Consider the following 17,644-nt stretch of genomic DNA (forward strand, 5'->3'; position numbering starts at 1 on the left):
GGACAGCGATCTGGTGGTTGGCGTGAACCTGGCCAGCTGTGGCTGAGTGCACCGAGCCACCCCAGAGCCTCATGTTCCCCACGAGCCTGCTGACTTGGTGGTTCTGTTACATTTTTCTCACTTACTTCTGCCTTTACTACTTCTCTACGTTTTTGCGCAGCTTGCTCAGTTCCGACAGAGAAAAACAAAAGGTGACTGTGCGCATTCGAAGAAAAAGACGGCGAAGGGGAAGAGCTCGGCTGTCGCTGCGCCTGTCCCGGAGGAGAGGCCGGTAGCCCCCGAGGGCGGCGCACTCCTGGGAGGAGGGGATGCTCGCCAGAGCGCAGCGTGCAGTGGCGCCCTTGATGAGGCGGGCGCGACTCAGGTAAGCGTACTCAGCATCATCACATTTTTGCCTATCGAAAATGAGGAAAGAGTTTTATTTTACTTTCCAAGAAGGGTGTGTTTTCATGGTTTTACTCCTAGTAAATGTTTCACCTTTGTGTGATTCTGAGAAATTTTGGATTGACGTTGGAAGGCAGAGTCAGTGTTGGAGCTTGCTTTGGTAACGGAAATTTTACAAGTGGGAGCCTAACAGGTGTTCCTTCACCTGTTCTCAGATCTACCTGTCACTCTTTGTCCTTTCCCTTTTTTCTGAACGTGGGATGAGGAGGGAAGGGGTGAAGGTGTGGAAGTGGGGTCTTGCTGGCGGAAGCGAGAGAGCAGCAGGGACAGGTGTGGCAGGTGAGTGGACACGGGCATTGAGAGCTGAGAGTCCAGCCCCACGCAGCCTCCCTGGGCCCCCGCCGGAGGCTGGCTCTCTTTGCGTGCCTTGGTAAGAGGGGCCTTGACTTGTGAACGCCCCAGCTGTGCACGAGGGGCAGGTGCAGGTGTTGGCTGGGCTGAGTGGACGGCTGGCGCCAGGGCGGAACTGGACTCAGGGTGCGTCTGGCCTGCCTTACTGAGGCCGGCTTACCTGCGAATCTGGAATTTTGCCTGTTTTGAAAACTTGGAAGACTTGGCCATGGTGCTTCCGCGTTGCCTGGGGAGCAGCTGGCCAGAGTGTGGATGCTGAGCCTCCAGAGCAGCTTGTCCGCCTTGCTCTCCCTCCACCCCCGTCCTCGGGCGGGCCTGACGTCAGATGTCAACTGCCGGCCATTGGTGTCCTCCAGTTTTCTCTCGGAGTGGAGTAGCAGTTCTTAGCAGCCACGTCTTGGTTGCAGCTGAGAAAACGAAAGCCATGCTGAGGGGGCCAAGGGGATGCTCCCAGTGGCTTTTCTCGCATCTTCCTGCCGGGGCTCTTTGAGGAGAAAAGCCCGTAGTGTATAATTACATTTATTAATTGTTTGCTTTTATTTTCAAATCAGAAGTGTTTTTTTTTTTTAAATTAAAGTTTTATGTCTTTCAGTTTTTCACTTTGAAATAATGTCGGACTTACAAAAATGTTGCAAAAAATAGCACCAAGTCCTTGCGTACCCTTCACCTGGCTTCCTGAAACTGTACACAGGTCTCCTGTGTAACTGCATAATTGCCTCAGCTTCAGTTAAAACAGTGCTCGGAGCTCACCGATAGAGCTTCTCTAGATTTTCCCACTCGTCTCCAGAGTGCCGCTCATGCCCTCTCTCTGGTCTGGGACCCTGCATCGCTCACCAATGCCGCATCCCCATCTGGGACAGTTTCTCAGTCTTCCCTTGCCTTTTATAAGTTCGATGGTTTTGAAAAGTACTGGCTAGTTTTTTTGTAGAGTCCCTGTCAGTTTGGGTTTCTTCGATGCTTCGTCCTGATTGAAATCAGGCTGTGTGTTTTGGCAAGAACACCGGAAGTGACGGTGTCCCTGCCTGGCACACCATGTGGAGGCCCTGGCACCCTGGGTGTCAGTGATACCCGGCAAGTCTCACTGCTGGTGGTGCCAGCTTTGTCGCTCTGTCACTGGGGCCTGCCAGATTTCTTTTGATAGAGAAGTCGCTGTTTCCCCGCGTAGTTGGTAAGTACATGGTGTGGGGACACTTAGAGACCCCTTCATTTGGCTTTTACTGCCGATGCTTGCCCACAGCAGGTATGACCGCGGTGTGGGCCCCGTGATGGCTTTCCATTTCCGTCATCCATCCGCACGTACTCACTGCGCTCTGGTCCAAGGAGGAGCTGTTACTTCTCCCCAGTTTGTTCATGCGTCTCTCGGCGTGGACTGTGCATGTTCCTGCACGTTGCATCTTAAGGGGGTGTCACTTGGAGGGGGTGGAGACTACCTGCCTGAAAACAGGTGCTGCTTCGCTGTTTTATCAGCTGCAAGCTTTTAAGTTTCTCTTTTTTTTTTAACTTGTAAGTCTCTCACTCAGGTGTTTGGCGAGTACTTTAATTCAGGAAGATGGTCCTATGAAACCATTTTGACTTTTGTTCGCAGGACCAGAGGGTACAGACCAGGTCATCAGCAACAGCGATGGGTGGGTAGAGATGTTGGGCTTTTCCGTTGCTGTGGTCAGGTTTTTTGTTTTTTGTTTTTTTTTGTATTTTCTACAATAAATAAATTAGGTTACTTTTATAACATTTCCCCCATTTTTGTAATTATATCACTAATGCAGTGTACAATTTTCACACCTTAAAGCGGTCTATAAATGTGGAGCCTCTGTAGGTCCCTCTGACGGGCTGCCCCTGGCACGCATGCGTCCTGTTTTCTGCATGCTCCGTGGCCCCGTCAGGACCGTGGAGGGCGAGTGGGAGCTGCGCGGGGGTCCGCTTCGCAAAACTTGGCTATCGGGATTGAGGCAGATGGCCAAAGCAAAGCGTTTGTTTTTATTTATAAAGTGACTGTCACTACAAGCCTACTTCAAGCAGTGCTTTTAAACTCCAAGCTGGTGAGATGCGCGGGCTCTTTCTCTAGAGAGATGCAGGTGCTCACACAGTCAGGGTTTTCTCCACGGATCTGTGTGTGAACGCGGGGAAGGACCCTCGTAGGACCCTCGTTAGACCCTCGCTAGAGAGGCCCGGCCCTCCGTGGGGTGTGTCTGCCCAGAGCCTCCACAGGGGCGGCTAGAGATCGGGGGAGGTAGACCCCTTTTCCTGTCCCCTGGCTCTTCAGAGGGTGGGCAACGATCAGGTATCCATCAAAAGCTGTTACCTAATGAGCCGACTACTTAACGAGCTACCGGTAACCGTGAGCGGAAATGTGGCCATCAGATGTGCCCCGCTGGGTCCCGGGTTCCTGCTCTTAAGGCTTCCAACAGCCTGAGCTCACACGGGCGGACCTGTGACCGGCACGTTCGTCAGGCCCCAGACTCTGTTGCAGTGTGTTTGTTGAAGAAGCCGGTTGTTTATCCTGAAGAACTTGCATGTCAGGATTTGTCGTTTGCAACCCTGCGCTGTCGTTTCAAAGGCTCCTGTCGCCCTTCTCTCAGGTTTACAGTCTTCGTAACTGGTGCTGTGACCGGGCTGGAGACTTGATCCGATGATCGTTATTTAAATGACGGACGTTTTGTGGATGAGCCACTCTTTCTAGGTCATTTCAGTGAACAGTCAGAATTTTGTTTTGAACAGTTTAAGAATTAATACTGCTATTTTCATGTTGGTAATTTAAGATCACAGAGTTTCTACTTAAGTTTAAAATTTCTGCCCCTTTAACATCAGCAGCGTTTGTCCCCAACGGGGACGCGATTGCCCATTTGCTTTTCTCTCTGCGTGAGTTTTAGGCTCCAGTATTGTGACGAGCCTTGTGATTTCTGGGACAGTTTGTGATTTCTTTACAGGTATTCTTGTCCTTTAGGTATTTCCCACAGAGATGTGCAGTGAAATTATTTTATTATATTTTTTATTTCACGAGTCAGATGTCACGAGTTCTTTTTTTTATAACTTCTATTTATTATTTCAAGCATTCTACAAATTACTTGTGTTTTAAAGTCACTTTCTGATTAATTTTTTAAAATAATTATGTAAAACATTGATGTGGTTCCAAAATTGAACCTGTAAAGGCAGGTGTAGGAAGATAATCTGACGGCTCTGCGCCCGCCCCTGCAGCCAGCTTGTCTTTGTTTTCCAGGTAACGTGGAAGTTAGGTTCTCGTCCACCGACACGTTTCTCGCAGAGACGCGGATGCGTGTGCGTGTCTCTCCCCAGCACCTGCTCTCGCGGCGCGTGCCTCACACCCTGTTCCGGTGGCTTTTCCCACTAACGGTATTCTGGCGGTCACGCCACAGCAGCATGCAGGAGTCTTTCTCATTCTTTTTAAAAACAGCCTGTTATCTACTAAAGAACTTAAAAAATGAAAAGTACTTGAGTTTCATGTCCCCGACACCTGTACCGGTTCCGGGACTTTTATTTGTGTGGACAGAGTCCGATCAGGCGTCATTTCTCCTTCAGCCTGAGGAACCGCCTTAGGACAGTTCTTGGTGGCACAGGTCTGCTCGTGGACTCTTTGGGCTTTTCTTTGTCTGAAAATGACTGTTTTGCCTTCGTATTTGAAAGATGCGTTTGCTGGACGTAGACTCCAGGCTGGCGGTCCGGCCTTTCAGCACCTTCTGTGCTGTCCCGTGGGCCCCCGGCCCGCGTGGGGTCTGAGAAGTCTGCTGTCATTCTCATCATTACGCCTCTTCCTGTAGCGTCTTTTCTTTGTTGAGGGAGGCACTTTAAAATTTTTGTTTTTATCTCTGATTGCAAATTGTTTCATTAAGATGTTCCCAGATGTGGTTTACTTTGTGTTTACACTGCATGGGGTTTGTGGGCCTTCATGGAATTGTGCGTTATAGTTTTCCTCAAACTTGGAAAATTTTTGGCTGTTATTTCTTCAAATAACTTTTCCATTTCCTCTCCCCGCCCACTTCTTTGACGTCAGATAGTTATACTTCAGATTGTTTAGTGTTGTCCTATGGGTCACTTAGGCGCTGCTTGTTCATTTGTTGAGAACCTTTTCCAGTCTGTCTCTGAGCGTCCGCTACCAGGTCCTTAAGGTCGCTGATCTTTTCCTCTGCAGCATCTAGTCTATTGACGCAATGCCGTGTATTTTTTTGTTTGTTTCAAATATTTAGAATCTTCTATTTCACTCATTACATTCATGTTTTCCTTTGAATACTGTATATCACTATAGTAGCTATTTGAATGTCCTTGTCTGCTAATTTTGTCATCTCAGTCCCTCTGGGGTGTAATTCCATTGGCTTAGTTTTCTCTTAGTTATGGGTCACATGTCCCATCTTTTTGACGCGTTTAATAATTTTGATTGGATGCGAAGCATTGTCAGTGCTACATCGTCGAGTGTCTGGATGTTGCTGTTTTAGCTTTGTTTTGGTAAGCCTTTGACATCTTTTTGTCTTTTTGTTGATTTGTAGGGGTTTTTGTTAATCTTTGAATTTTTCGTTTGTTAGATATATGTGCTGTGACTCTTCTTCCCCAGTCTTGCTTGCCTAGTTGTTTTCTTAATGGTGTTTCGTGATAAGCAGACGTTCTTAATTTTGATGGAGTTGAATGTAGCAGTTTTTCCTCTGGTTAGTGCTTTTTTGTGTCCTGCCCCAAAAAATCTCTTAGCCCTAAGGTGTTGAAGATACTCTCCTCTGTCTTCTTGAAGCTTTGTGGACTTATTTCTGCATTTCAGTCTAAGATCTTTCTCACGTTACTTTTTGTGTATGGAGTACCTTGACTAGAACTGTCGTTGAGTTTCGCTAGTTTCTGAGCTTTTTATAAAGGGAATAATCTAGTATGTGCGTCTTGAGCCTGGAACTTTTTATCCTGCATCTTGTCTATGAGGTTCATCCATGCCAGGAGCTGTAGTTTATTTTGCTGTATGAATGTGTCTCAGTTTGTCTGTTCTACTGCTAGTTGGCCTTTGCTGTGAGCATTCTTCTACAGGTCTATTTGGGTATATGTGTTCATTTTCTCTTGGCACTATAATGAGATATGTAATTGCCGGGTCATTGTGTTTGTACATGTTCAACTTGCATATGTTGAACTGTGTTTTCGAATACTTGTCCAGAATGCTTTCAGTAGCGGCATATGAGAGTTTTCCTTGTTTCGTAACATCTGTGATTGGGATTGACAGTACGGTGTTTTTTCCCTCTTTTCAGTTTTGGTGGATGTGGGGTAGAGCGTGTTTTAGTGGAGTGCAAGATTCAAAAAAGTCAATGATTCATTAATAGACTAAAAGAGAAAAGTCATGTGATCATCTCAGTCAATACAGACGAAACGTATGTTTTTTGAGAGAGTGACCTGTAATTTCCCCTTCCTGTCAGGTGTTTGTGTTGAGGTTACACTGGCCTCATGCAATGAAGTGAGGTGAGAGGGGTCCTTCGCTCTGTGGATGAGCTCGTGTAAGATGCTGAAGCCGTGGAGACTGAATTGTTCTTTGTGGGAAGGCTTTTAAGTTCAGAGTCAGTTTCTTTAAGAGTCAGATTGTTCAATTGTGCTTCTTTAATGTAGTATATTTATGTTTCTTTAATTTTTGTCTTAATTTCAGTTATCTCTGGTTTTAATTTGCTGCTGTTTTTCTAACTTCTAGAGATAGGGTTACTGTAGATCACTGATTCCCAGGCTTTAAAAAAATAAACAGTCAAGCCATCGGTGTTGTAGGAGGAGATGTTTTACTGACTTTTTCTGGTCATACAATTGTACATCATGAGTTTAATCAGAAAAGGAAAGGTTTTTTGATATATGTTAGAAAATAATTGATGACAATTCTTGAGAACTTACTATGCCTTTAATCTAAGTGTAGGTGCTAAGATAGGAATTATTTTGTGTTTAGAATGATGGTCTTCTGAAAAGTAAACTTCCAGGATAGCGTTCCCTGTCCCATGCCCTCCCACGTCCAGCAGCAGGACACCGAGTGGCAGAGCAGTTGGCAGGTGCCAGGCGTGGACCTGGAAGTGCAGTCGGTCTCCCTAGGTGGCGGGCGATGTCTGTCCGTGTCAGCGGAGTGAGTCCTGGAAGAGCCAGCATGTCGTCATAGTGCTTTGAACATAATTCATGGTGTCTTTGTTTTATTTTACCGATATCTGGAAATTTTGAGTTTAGCTTTTATGGAGTTTAATGAGCTTATTGAGTAGCATAAGATAATATAAATGTGTGTGTGAAATAGTAATTCTTTCCAACGTATTACATTGTTTATTTTGGTTCCAAAAGGATACTTTATTTAATACACTTGTTGCTTTAATGCTTATTAACTGTTAGGTAAATAAAGGTAATTTCTATGCAAATGAATTCTAGCCTAAGTTTGTTCTTTAATAATCTAATTGGAGTGCTTATTGTGTAAAGTTGTGACCCTCTTTAGGAATAAGATAATAGCTGAAAAGTGCCCCAGGAGGAACAACTCTGAAGTGGAGGCGGCCAGTTGGTGCTGGCTCTGCGTCCCTGGCGGTGCCCCTGGCTGCGGCCCCGGGCAGGGCCGTGGGAATGGGAGGGCGGGAGGGTGTGCTGGGTGATGACGCCCGCTGAGCTGGGTGAAACAGTCAGTCTTTCTTTAGTTTAATCTAATACGTAAGCTCACTTGAGTGTTCAATATTTTAAAATACAAAGACTAAAAACGTTAGTAGGCAGCAAAACAACTACTGGAAAATCCAGTAGCAGGAATTAATTTGTCAAAGTTCACATATCATAATTTTGAAATGCCCTTTCAGTTAAAGATTCTAAAGTCTTAGGGTGAAGAAAGTAATTTGTTCGACTGTGCAGAAAACACAGGCATATATTAAATTCCAAGAATATATATATAAGGCATGTTTTTAAGCAGCTTTACGATCTGAGCTTTTCAGGAAGTTATGAGGAAGAGAGAATTGCAGAAGACTTCATATCCATGGTGTGCATTCAGATCTAGTCACCCTCTCAGTTCGTTAAGTGCGTGACGAAAAGGCAGTTTATGTTAACCAGTGTGGCAGTCGTCTCGTTGCTGGCAGTTGACTCAGTGGCAGAAAACAGCACTTGACCTTTCAGTTCTGCATCAGGAACAAAATAAGGAGAGGCTGTTTCCTGCATGAGAACCCCCCAAAATTGCACAGAGGCAAAGAATTTCGGAAGAAAATCACCTTTGCCGAATCTGGGACAGAAGACTTAAGGAGTACTGTAGACGTTTAGGAAGTGCAATTCCAGAGCTTTCCCTCGTATTTGTCTGAGTTACCAGGAAAAATAGTCGTCACCATTTATCGTTTGGGTCCCACGGACCTCGTTTCCTTTTTTGTCCTTTTACGTTGTTTTACAGATAATTTACAGAAGTGAGACTAAGCAACAATTTAAAACAACTTTATTAGGAAGTTTTATACAAATCTTTGTGTATTAGTAAAGTTTGGCACACAAACAAAACACTGAAAGAATATCGCCACATGCTTTTAGCAAAGCGGGATAGTGCAGACATCGTGACATGAGTCTTCCTGCCGTGACCAGCTGGGTGAGACTGTCACGTCTCCCCTTTGTCCTTAGGGACGTTCACTTAGTGGTTTCTGATTTCAAGGAAGTAGATCGGGCACTGACTGTCCTTCGAAGACTCGTGACTTGAGGGTTCATTTTTGTCAGTTTCGCTGTCATCGGTGTCCTCACGTGCTGCTCTGTCTGTTGGTCTTTTGTCGACTAACGATTGTGAGTGGTGTTTGCTGTCAGCCTTCTTCTCTTTGCTGTGTTGAGAGGAAAGTGGAAAGCTCTTAGAGAATCGTCATAGCGGAGCAGGTTACAAAGATGGTCTGTCCAGTCCGTGAGAAAGCCGAAGAGCGGCCATTCATTTCACTGTCAACTCAGAAAGGCAGTCTCCGCCGCCTCCTGCTTTCACGTTATTTGAACTTCCAGCACAGTTGGTCGTGATGATGAGTATGATAAAATAACTCTTAGGATGACGAAACAGGGAACAGCAAGATTGTGTCTTAGATACCCACGAGGGTCTCGTGGACCTGTGTGATAATCGCAAGATAAAATATGCTTTACTCAATTTTTTCTCTATTTAAAAAAAAATAGGTCTACGGCCGTGCCACCCTGAAGAAGCCCGATCCCGTCTGATCTGGGAAGCTAAGCAGGGTCGAGCCTGGTTAGTACTTGGATGGGAGACCACCTAGGAAGGCCGGGTGCTGTAGGCGTAAAAAATAAAATATAAGGGATTGTCAGCTGACAAGGTCCTTGCAATCTGTGAGGTCAGCCAAGGGTTTCCTCTCCTAAAAAAGAAAATGGAGTAAATGTTTTCATCGTCCTTTGTCCTGCAGGAGAGAATGAAATGTGTGAAATGTCAGGCCCCTTGAGTCATTGTCACCGCCCAGAAAAGAAGCTGGGCAGCTGCGGTGCGGCCCAGCCACGTTGGGAGGCCCCGGGCGCGTGTCGCTGCTTTGCGGACTGAGCCACCATCAGCTCAGTCTGCACGGCCGGGTAAAGCCGGACTGGTCAGGCAGCCGTCGGGGGAAATCCACTGAAACTAAAAATGCTATTTCCACAAATTTGGACAGAGGAATTTATGTCCAAAAGGAAAATCTGGAATATAAAATATTGTACTTATATAAAATTAGGAACTTGGAAAATGTGCACGGGTCCGAAAGACTAGAATTTCTTGAGAAACTAAAATTTAGTAATTCAGGTGTCAAGCACCCGGTGAAACACGAGAAGAAGCAACATTCGTTACAAAGGGGCAGCGGTGTCATTAGGGCTTCGAGAGGTGCGGGAGCAGAGTGCGGGCTCTGAGCGGGCGCAGGGCTGGGAGCCTGGGAGCCTGGGAGCCTGGGAGCCTGGGAGCCTGGGAGCCTGGGAGCCTGGGAGCCTGGGAGCCTGGGGCTGCAGCCCTGCGGGTCACTGTCGGGGCCCTTCTCTGGCCCTTGCCCTCTTAGCTGGAGGACCCTGCTGGAGCGGGGATGAAGACTCAGAGCGGCCTCAGCGGGAGCTGGGTGGCGACGGTCCCCCAACAGCCTGGGGCCGTCACAGAGGCATTCTTCGAGGTTGTCTTGTTAAGGTGTGTTCCTTGCCCGAGGGCTCCCCCGCAGTGCACACCAGGCCAGCGAGAGCTGTCTCCGAGCGTCCTGTCTCTCCGGGTGGAATTCGGGGCGCAGGAGGCCAGAGGCAGAGCTGCCGCGTGGGGCGCTCCGGCCCTGCTGGCCCAGCCCACATCGGCTCTCCCCAGACCTTCTGCCCCTTCTTCTGGATGTCGACGAGAGGTCACCTTTCATGCACTGAGGAGAGCTGTCACGTTCTGCCTTCCTCGGTGCGGTGACCGCCCTGGTCTCCCACAGTCACCTGTGTGTGGCGGTCTCCTACCCAGAGCATGGCGGGGGCAGCTCGAGGTCAGTCCCGATGTCCTAGTCTTTGCCACAGTGAGCGAGGGGCAAGCGGGCTCTGCTCGCCCAGTCACCACGCCTGCCGCCTTTGTTTCTGAGCTTTTGACTTCACACTAAGCCACTCAGACAGGTTGCATATTCTTTCAGTTGTTTTTACTGAGATCTAATTTATGTAACAAAAGTCACCATTTTTACGAATGTGCTCCAGTGGCTTTTAGTACATTCACTGGCCTGTGCATCTGTCACAACTAGTTCCGAGCGTTTCAGCACCCGAAAGGACACCCGTGCCTTCAGCAGTCACACCACGCTGCTCCCTCCCCTTGGGGCCTGGCAGCCACCTCTGCTTTCCGTCTGGATTCGCCTGTGCTGGCCGTCTCCGGCGTGTCTGGAACGCGCGCTGTGTGTTTCGGGGTCCGTCAGTGTTGCGGTGTGTCAGTAGGCCACCCCTCGTGGCTGGACGATGTCCTAGTGTGTGGGTGCATGGTTGCCTCCCAGTCACCTGTTGGTGGACACTCTGGTTCTTTCCACTTTTTGGCTCTTGTGAACAGAGCTGTTGTGGACGCTCCGGGGCACGTTTTTGTGAGGACGTTCGTTTTCCATGCTCTGGCCGGGCGTTACTTTTGGTGTTAACTGTCTGGGTCACATTTTCTGCCTCCTTCCCCCAGGACTGTGAACAGGCACGTGAACCTGAAGTTGCTGAACCGATGAGCAGACATGGCGACGAGACTGACGGGCAGCAGCCCACGATGGCAGTGCAGCTGCAGACCCAGGTGACTGGATGCTGCGATTCACACCAGCACCCGGGGGACTGGGATCTGGGAGGGTGGCAGAGTGGGGGGACTGTCACAGAGTGGATCGTGTGAGCTGCAGGTGTGCTGTGTCTGCTTTCCTGGTTGGCTTTGTTGTCATGTCTGTGTGGGGCTGTGGAAAGTGGAGGGACACATGTGGACACCCAATGGCAGCCATTTGGGCCAGGTGCCAGGGACACACTCTGCACGGCCAGCCATGTCCCCTGTCATCCGCCTATCCCACTGCTTCGACACGAGCGGTGCTGTGGTGGCAAGGCAGTGCTGAGGGACGAGGACTCGCGGGGCGGGGGCGCAGGGCTCCTGGGGTCTCGGGGTCAAGGCCCTGCTCCCCCAGTGGCACCTAGAAAGGCCTCTCCCCTGCAGCCGCGCCCCCACTGGAGCTGGAGGCGCTGCGCCTGAGCCTGAGCCACATGCACACGGCGCGGCTGGAGCTGACGCAGGCCACGCTGCAGAAGGAGAAAGAGGCAGCGCTGACGGAGCTGCGGGACACGCTCAGTGGCCGCCACGCGCAGGAGCTGGCCCTGCTGCAGAGCAGGTGGCGGCTGGAGCTGGAGCTCGCCCGCGAGCAGCACGCGCGTGAACGGGAGGAGCTGGTGCGGCGGCGCTGCCAGGAGACAGGTGTGTGCTGCGGGCTGCGTGGGCCTCCGGCGTGCCGGAGGCGGCATCTGTCTTGGGGCGCCTCCCCAGCGAGCTGCTGGGCGCTGGTCTCCGTACCTCCGCCGGGCCTGGGGTCACCTCTGTCTGGCGGCATTGCATCCTCTGTGTCTCTTTGTCCTACCCTGCTGGCCCCGTGCCTTCTGTCCATTTGTCCAAGCGGCTCGTGCTAACGTTCAAAGCGATGTCTTGGAGGTGATTCGCTCACTTGCCGGAGGTCTGTGTCTGCACCGCTGACGGGACCCAGACTCAGATGCTCCCGGACACAGACCCCACATGCCCCAGGCTGCTCGCCCTGTGCCCAGAGAGCCACACACTCAGGGGGCCGCCTAACCTTGCTTCTCTGGCCAGTACTGAGCTCTGTGTACCCAAATGGACTCCCGTGTGTCCACATGGTGTCTTTCGTACATCCTTCGGTGAGGTCGTCATTCCCTGTTGTAGACGTCTGTCCCTAAGCGGTAGCTTCATGGAGCGACATGTCATACCACATGATCCACTCGAAGCATTGCACCTCAATGCTTTGAGCGTGTCAGAATTGTGGGGACATCAGACACCTAAGTTGAGGACATCCATCACTCGCTACCTGTCGCCCGTTCTGCGGGCCCGAGCGCCTGTGTGCCTGCCCGTCCATTGAGTCTCGTTTGAGAAGTGAAGCCGGCGCGGGCCCTGGCGTGTCGGGCAGCACCTGTCTGCAGGCCTCACACCCGCTGGGGAGCGCCCGCCAGGCCCAGCCAGCTAGCTGGAGGCCATGCCCCTCGTTTACGCACGGCGGACGTCGTCACGCCTGCTCCCTCACAGACGGCCCTGTGGTCCCACTGATGCCGGGATGTTTCGGGGCGTGGCTGGAGGCTGCCGGGGCCCTTCCTCTCCTGGGCAGTCAGACTGCGCAGGTGTGATACTCGGGCATCTGAGTTCCTCTCTGTCTTCTCACAGCCGAGCTGGAGGAGAAGCTGCAGTCGGAGGTGGAGAAGAATGTCCAGGCGGTCGAGGTATCGTGATGGGCGTCGTTCTGTGTGCACTCGCCGCTGCTCGCCCTCCCCTGCCAGCTGCCCCTCCGCCGCGCGACCCCAGCACAGCCAGGCGGAGCCTCGGGCGGACACGCTTTGGAAATGTGCCTTCCAGATCTGAGCCGCCTTGCGTTTGCGCAGTTCGGTTTGCCAGACGGCTTGCGTGACACAAGGCTTTTCCATCCCAAGTCTGGTTTTCTGAGCGGCCCGGGCTGTGCTGGGGTCACAGACCTTTGTCCTCACGCAGGGAGGTGCATGGGGTACAGGCCCACCTGGGGGCCATACTGCTGGGCACACTGGCACGGCCAGTCCTTGTCCCACTGCTGCCACCCAAGCCCTTTTGGGGGAAGGAGTGGTGGTTCAGGCTGTAACAGCGTCGGCTGCCTTCCGAGAGATCTCACTGGAACTTCTGATCCCCACGACCTGTCTCTCTCTCAAGGCTGCTTTTGTGGAGTGGGTGTTGGCGCTGGTGCCCCAGCCCCACCCCTGGGCACTGGTAGTGGGGACTCGTTTCCCAGGGCACGTGGGGCAGAGCCTGGCTATCCTGCAGGGCTCAGTGCCATTTCTGTAGCACCCCTGGTCTGCATGGAGCCAGATGCGGGAACCTGGAGAGTGACCGCACGCCTCTGCTGGGTGCTCAGAGATGGCTCTTCTCTGGGCTGGAGGTCCTTGCTCTGGTCCCTGGGGGCTGTTGGCCTCGTGGGTTCTTCGGGCCCCTCCCTTCAGCAGCCATGGACTGACTGAACAGCCAGAGCCAGTTTCCTGTGGTCGTCTGTCCTGGGCAGGGGGTGACTTCCCAGTTTTTAAGTGTGTGGTTAGAACATTTTTATTGCAGATCATTAACTGTTGGTCGTACTCTTTTTTCTTATTTAAATCAGATCCTAAAGCGAGACTGGGAATCCGAGAGAGATCAGTGCTTAGAAAACCTACGCAAAGAGTTGTCTGCCCAGCATCAGTCAGAGGTGGATCATTTACGAAGCCAGTTTGAGAAAGAATTGGCAGAACAGAAAGCTGAGTTGGAAAAGACTTTTCAAGCCAAAAATCAGGCTGAATGTGAGTATCTGAGAGGAACAGGTGCCGAATGGGGACTCAGTTTCCCTGTGTAATCCCGGAATAAACGCTGCGATTTTGCTGGGTTTATGCTGCCTCCGTGTTCAGATGCCGGCCACAGTGCATGTGACACCCGGGTGAGGCGGCGTGGGTGGCTGCAAGCTGGTCAGCTGCGGGGTCTCCGCTTATGGGTCACAGGCCTCTCGAGGCCCCGAACCTTCCCGAAACCTCTGTTCTAGTGTCACATTCCTCCCGAAACAGCAGCGTTGGGATTGTTCCCTTTTCACGTGGGTTGCGTGTTGCGCAACACCCAGGGATCCCGGCTGTCCGCCCCCTCCCAGGAGAGTGGGTGCCAGCGTCCAGTCCCGGAGGGCCCGGGGCGCCAGCGGGGGTGGTGCTCAGTGCCGAGTCCTTCCTGACGGCAAGCTGGTTGGCAGTCTGCTGAGGAGGATCCTGAGTGCGGTCTGTGCCCTCCAGGGTGCCCCCTGCCTCTGCAGGCGCAACAGGAGGCCATCGCGAAGGAGTTGCAGGAGCACGTGGAATCGGAGCCCCGGCTCGCGGAGGACCCGGAGTGGCGCGACCGCGAGGAGGAAGGAGGAGGACGGCTGGAGGTGGGCGATGCACCGAGGACGTGCTCGTCCCTGGGGAGGAGCGGGTCTCGGTCCTAGCACCCTCTCGTTAGGGAGGTGCCCCATGTTTGGCGGTGCTGCCAGCCGAGATGAGGCCATAGTCAGAGGGTCACTTGAGTTGACCTCGGTCCTGGACACAGGACTCGTGTCCTTCGTGCGGGGCCCTGCTCTGAGGCTGCCCTGCAGGGTGGAGCTTCTGTGGGAAGGCCGCTGGAAACACCCCAGCTGCTGCCGCCACTCGCTGTCCACTGACACCGCCTGTCAGGTGAGGGCCACGTGGCCAGATCTTACGTAGATCTGGAGCCTGGAGCCTGGCCTCGCGCCCACGCTGGCTCAGGGGACTGAGAAGGCAGAACGGCAGCGTGGTCAGCTGTGGCCTGTGCCAGGCTGCAGCTCAGGACAGGAAACCAGAGCCTGAGGAGCCTGGGCCCCAGGCCGCCGCAGCTGTCGCACCCAGACCCAGGCCAGCCTGGCTCGGGCCCGCCTGGCCTCCCTGGTGGGGAAGAGACGGATGGAGGGCGCCTTGCATCCTGTACCCGGGGGAGAAAGCCTGCAGGGGCCTTGCTCAGGCCGAGCTCCCATGTCCCCTCATGTGGGGCCCGACCTCTGGTCTCAGCCCTGCACTCTGCTGCCCAGCTTAGTGCCTTGGGCCACACCTGACCACGCTGACTCTGGCCCCAGGCGGGTGGGCATCAGCTGCTCTCTGCTTCGTTGGTGCAGGGCGAGTGGCACAGAGCATGGGCTTGCTGTGCTAGGTCCAGCCCCCTCGAAAGAAGCCACTTTTTAGGGGTGCTGACTAAGGCTGCAGAGGGAGCTTTAGCATCTCAAAGGGGTGAGGGCAGCTGTGACCACAGGAGAAGAAAGGGCCCATGGGGCACAGTGACAGAATCTTGGAGTGGGACGAGTTAAATGGGACGACAGGGGACTTCCTGGGAGACTAGGATATGGTTGGTGCCAGTCACTCACCTTGCGGGGCCCAGAGTGTGCCAAGTGTTCCCCACAACCTTCCCCTGACGGTGAGAAGGACAGTAAGGGTCTGTTCTCAGTGACAAGAAGTGGTGTCTGCAGGGAGCAAGGTCAGGCCCTGCATAGCTGATCTGTGAGACACCAGGTGTGACGAAGCTGCAGTCAGCTCATGCACCTTTAACTCGATTTCTCTGGAGCTGCCATTGCTGGTTCTCAGCCACACGATGGGACCGCAGCTTCTACTGCCCGCATCAGCCTGGGCTGTCACTTGGGGCACGATGACGACGAGTGTGCTGCCGTTGGGGCTCAGCCTCGGTTGTGTCCCACACTGTCACCTGCCTTCCCCAGGTGGAGAATCCTCAGACGTCACGCGGAGAGCTTCAGACGCAGTCCCAGGAGGTCCAGTTCGAGTCCACAGGAAGCGACGGGCAGGCGCTGAGTGGTGAGCAGCTCATGCTGGGGACACGTTCTCATGCTGAAGCCGTGTGGTTTTCGTCGTGGTCCCCAGAAGGGGCAGCAGGGGTGGTGGGCCCAGGCAGTCCGTGAGCTCCTTAGAGACGGGCCTGTGGTGTGAGGTGCAGGCTGCCTGCTGGCGGCACGCTTGGCTCACGTGGAGGGCTGGTTCAGCGCGCAGCTCGCTGGTGGCACCGTGCAGTGGGAAGCCAGCCAGGCGGACCAGAGGGGCTTCCTGCTGCTGGCAGCTGCAGCTGAGCGCCCCTGAAACGCAGATCTCAGCCGGCACCTAGCGTCACAGGTGTGCTGTCTGTGGGGATCCCATGAGCTCCGCTGTTGCGGGGTGACGTCCGAGTCTCCAGGCCCCGCCATGGCGGCCCCTTTACTGAGGGCAGCTCACCTGGGACCCTCACAGGATGCGTGTCACAGTGGCGGGGGTGGGGTGGAGCCCAGGAGACACGGGAAAGGAAAACAGACGTGTGTTTTGCTGCTGCTCATCTCTGAGCGACCTCACTGGGCTGACGGCTCTGGACCAGAGAGCAGGGGCTGCGCCTGTCTGCTGCCTGCTGGCGAACAAGGCCACTCTCTGGGGCCTCCCCCTCCAGCCGGGGCCACTGGGTCCCCTCCTCGTGTAAGGGCCCTGGGTCCCGTCCCAGCTTCTGGGATTGGGGGCCTTCAGAAGTCCACTGCGCCCTGCCACGGGGTCTTCAGTGCGTCCCGATCTCTCCTGGGTGTCTGGCCCGGCGACTGTGTGATCTCATCCTGCTACAGAGTCACGCGCGCAGCCCCTGGCCCCAGCGTCCCACGCAGGAGAGTTGGCGCGCCTTCGGCAGGACTTTGAGCAGCAGCAGCAGCGGGACAAAGCCCAGCACGAGTCTGAGCTGGAGCAGCTGAGGCTGTATTTTGAAAAGAAATTAGGGGACGCTGAAAAAAATTACCAAGAAGCCCTGACCGTGTTGCAGCAGCGGCTGCGGGGGGCTAGGGGAGAATCTGCCCTGGAGCCCGTGGCACTCAGGTGAGCATGCGTGCCTTGTCCCAGGCGGGTGTTGGAACGTGGGGACCTCGAGTTGAGCTGCAGTCTGATGACGTTTTGTGCTGGTGCGGATGGGCAGCCCATGCTCCACAAACTCTCGATGTTCGGGGCTTGAGTCAAGGTGACAGAGCCGGGGGCTGATCTGACGTGTGACAGGCACAGACAGCGACGTGGAGCCAGTGGTGGTTGGCTGCAGGCTGTTGGGGTCCTCTGGGGTCCCAGGTCCTTGTAGCTGTGACACCGGCCCTGGTCACCATCACAGACATGGTGCACTCAGCCGAGGCACCCTGTCCTTGACAGACGTACGGCTGCGACGGAGGGAGCAGGAGGGGTTTTCTTTTACCTGGTCAGATCCTGGGACGCCGCAGAGTTCACGTGCGAAAGTGCCGTGCGGACGGTTCCCAGACCTGTTCCCTCTCTGTTCACCCAGCGCGGTTCCAGAAGAGGCGTCTGGAGGGGGAGGAAGAGGCCGTCTCGACCCGCCCGGCTTGCACTTGGAGCAGCACGAGGTGATGGCCCGTTTTGTTTACGGAGGGTGTGATTGACATAGGACATTGTATCAGTCCAGGGTGGACAACGCAGTGACCCGACGTTTGTCCGTGTTGTGGCGTGGCCCCCACCGTGCATCTGGTAGCGTCACCGCCCACACTCGCGAAGCCCTTGTTCTTGTGACGAGAACGTCTAAGGCCCACTCTCTAGCAGCTCCCAGGCACAGAGTGCGGCGTGTGCCCTGCAGCCACGCGCTCTGCGTCACACCCAGGACTGACCGCCCTTGGCGCTGGCAGTCGTGCCTTTTGACCCCCCCCCCGCCCCCGGCTCTCGTGACCACCAGGCCGTTTCCCGTATCCACGAACTCAGC

General features: G+C 53.4%; 1 protein-coding gene and 1 pseudogene across 7 annotated transcripts in view; both read left to right on the forward strand.

Moving 5' to 3' along the window:
* PCNT (pericentrin) overlaps nucleotides 1-17,644 on the forward strand; it is an 88,768-nt gene that overhangs the window by 2,806 nt on the left and 68,318 nt on the right. For 6 of the 7 annotated variants that reach the window (XM_039879789.1, XM_039879785.1, XM_039879787.1 and 3 more), the window contains exons 2-10: nucleotides 161-364; nucleotides 10,850-10,954; nucleotides 11,357-11,611; nucleotides 12,581-12,636; nucleotides 13,533-13,707; nucleotides 14,182-14,315; nucleotides 15,648-15,741; nucleotides 16,524-16,767; nucleotides 17,216-17,294. In XM_039879789.1, the coding sequence (XP_039735723.1) occupies nucleotides 11,404-11,611; nucleotides 12,581-12,636; nucleotides 13,533-13,707; nucleotides 14,182-14,315; nucleotides 15,648-15,741; nucleotides 16,524-16,767; nucleotides 17,216-17,294 (990 nt within the window). In that variant the 5' untranslated portion in view covers nucleotides 161-364; nucleotides 10,850-10,954; nucleotides 11,357-11,403. Of the gene's footprint in view, nucleotides 1-160; nucleotides 365-10,849; nucleotides 10,965-11,356; nucleotides 11,612-12,580; nucleotides 12,637-13,532; nucleotides 13,708-14,181; nucleotides 14,316-15,647; nucleotides 15,742-16,523; nucleotides 16,768-17,215; nucleotides 17,295-17,644 lie in introns of all 7 variants that reach the window. The other variant, XM_039879791.1, reaches the window with a different exon arrangement.
* On the forward strand, nucleotides 8,887-9,005 carry LOC120616414 (uncharacterized; annotated as a pseudogene).

This window comes from Pteropus medius, unplaced genomic scaffold (assembly GCF_902729225.1).
Source record: "Pteropus medius unplaced genomic scaffold, Ma_sr-lr_union100, whole genome shotgun sequence".
In the NCBI taxonomy this organism is placed as follows: domain Eukaryota; kingdom Metazoa; phylum Chordata; class Mammalia; order Chiroptera; family Pteropodidae; genus Pteropus; species Pteropus medius.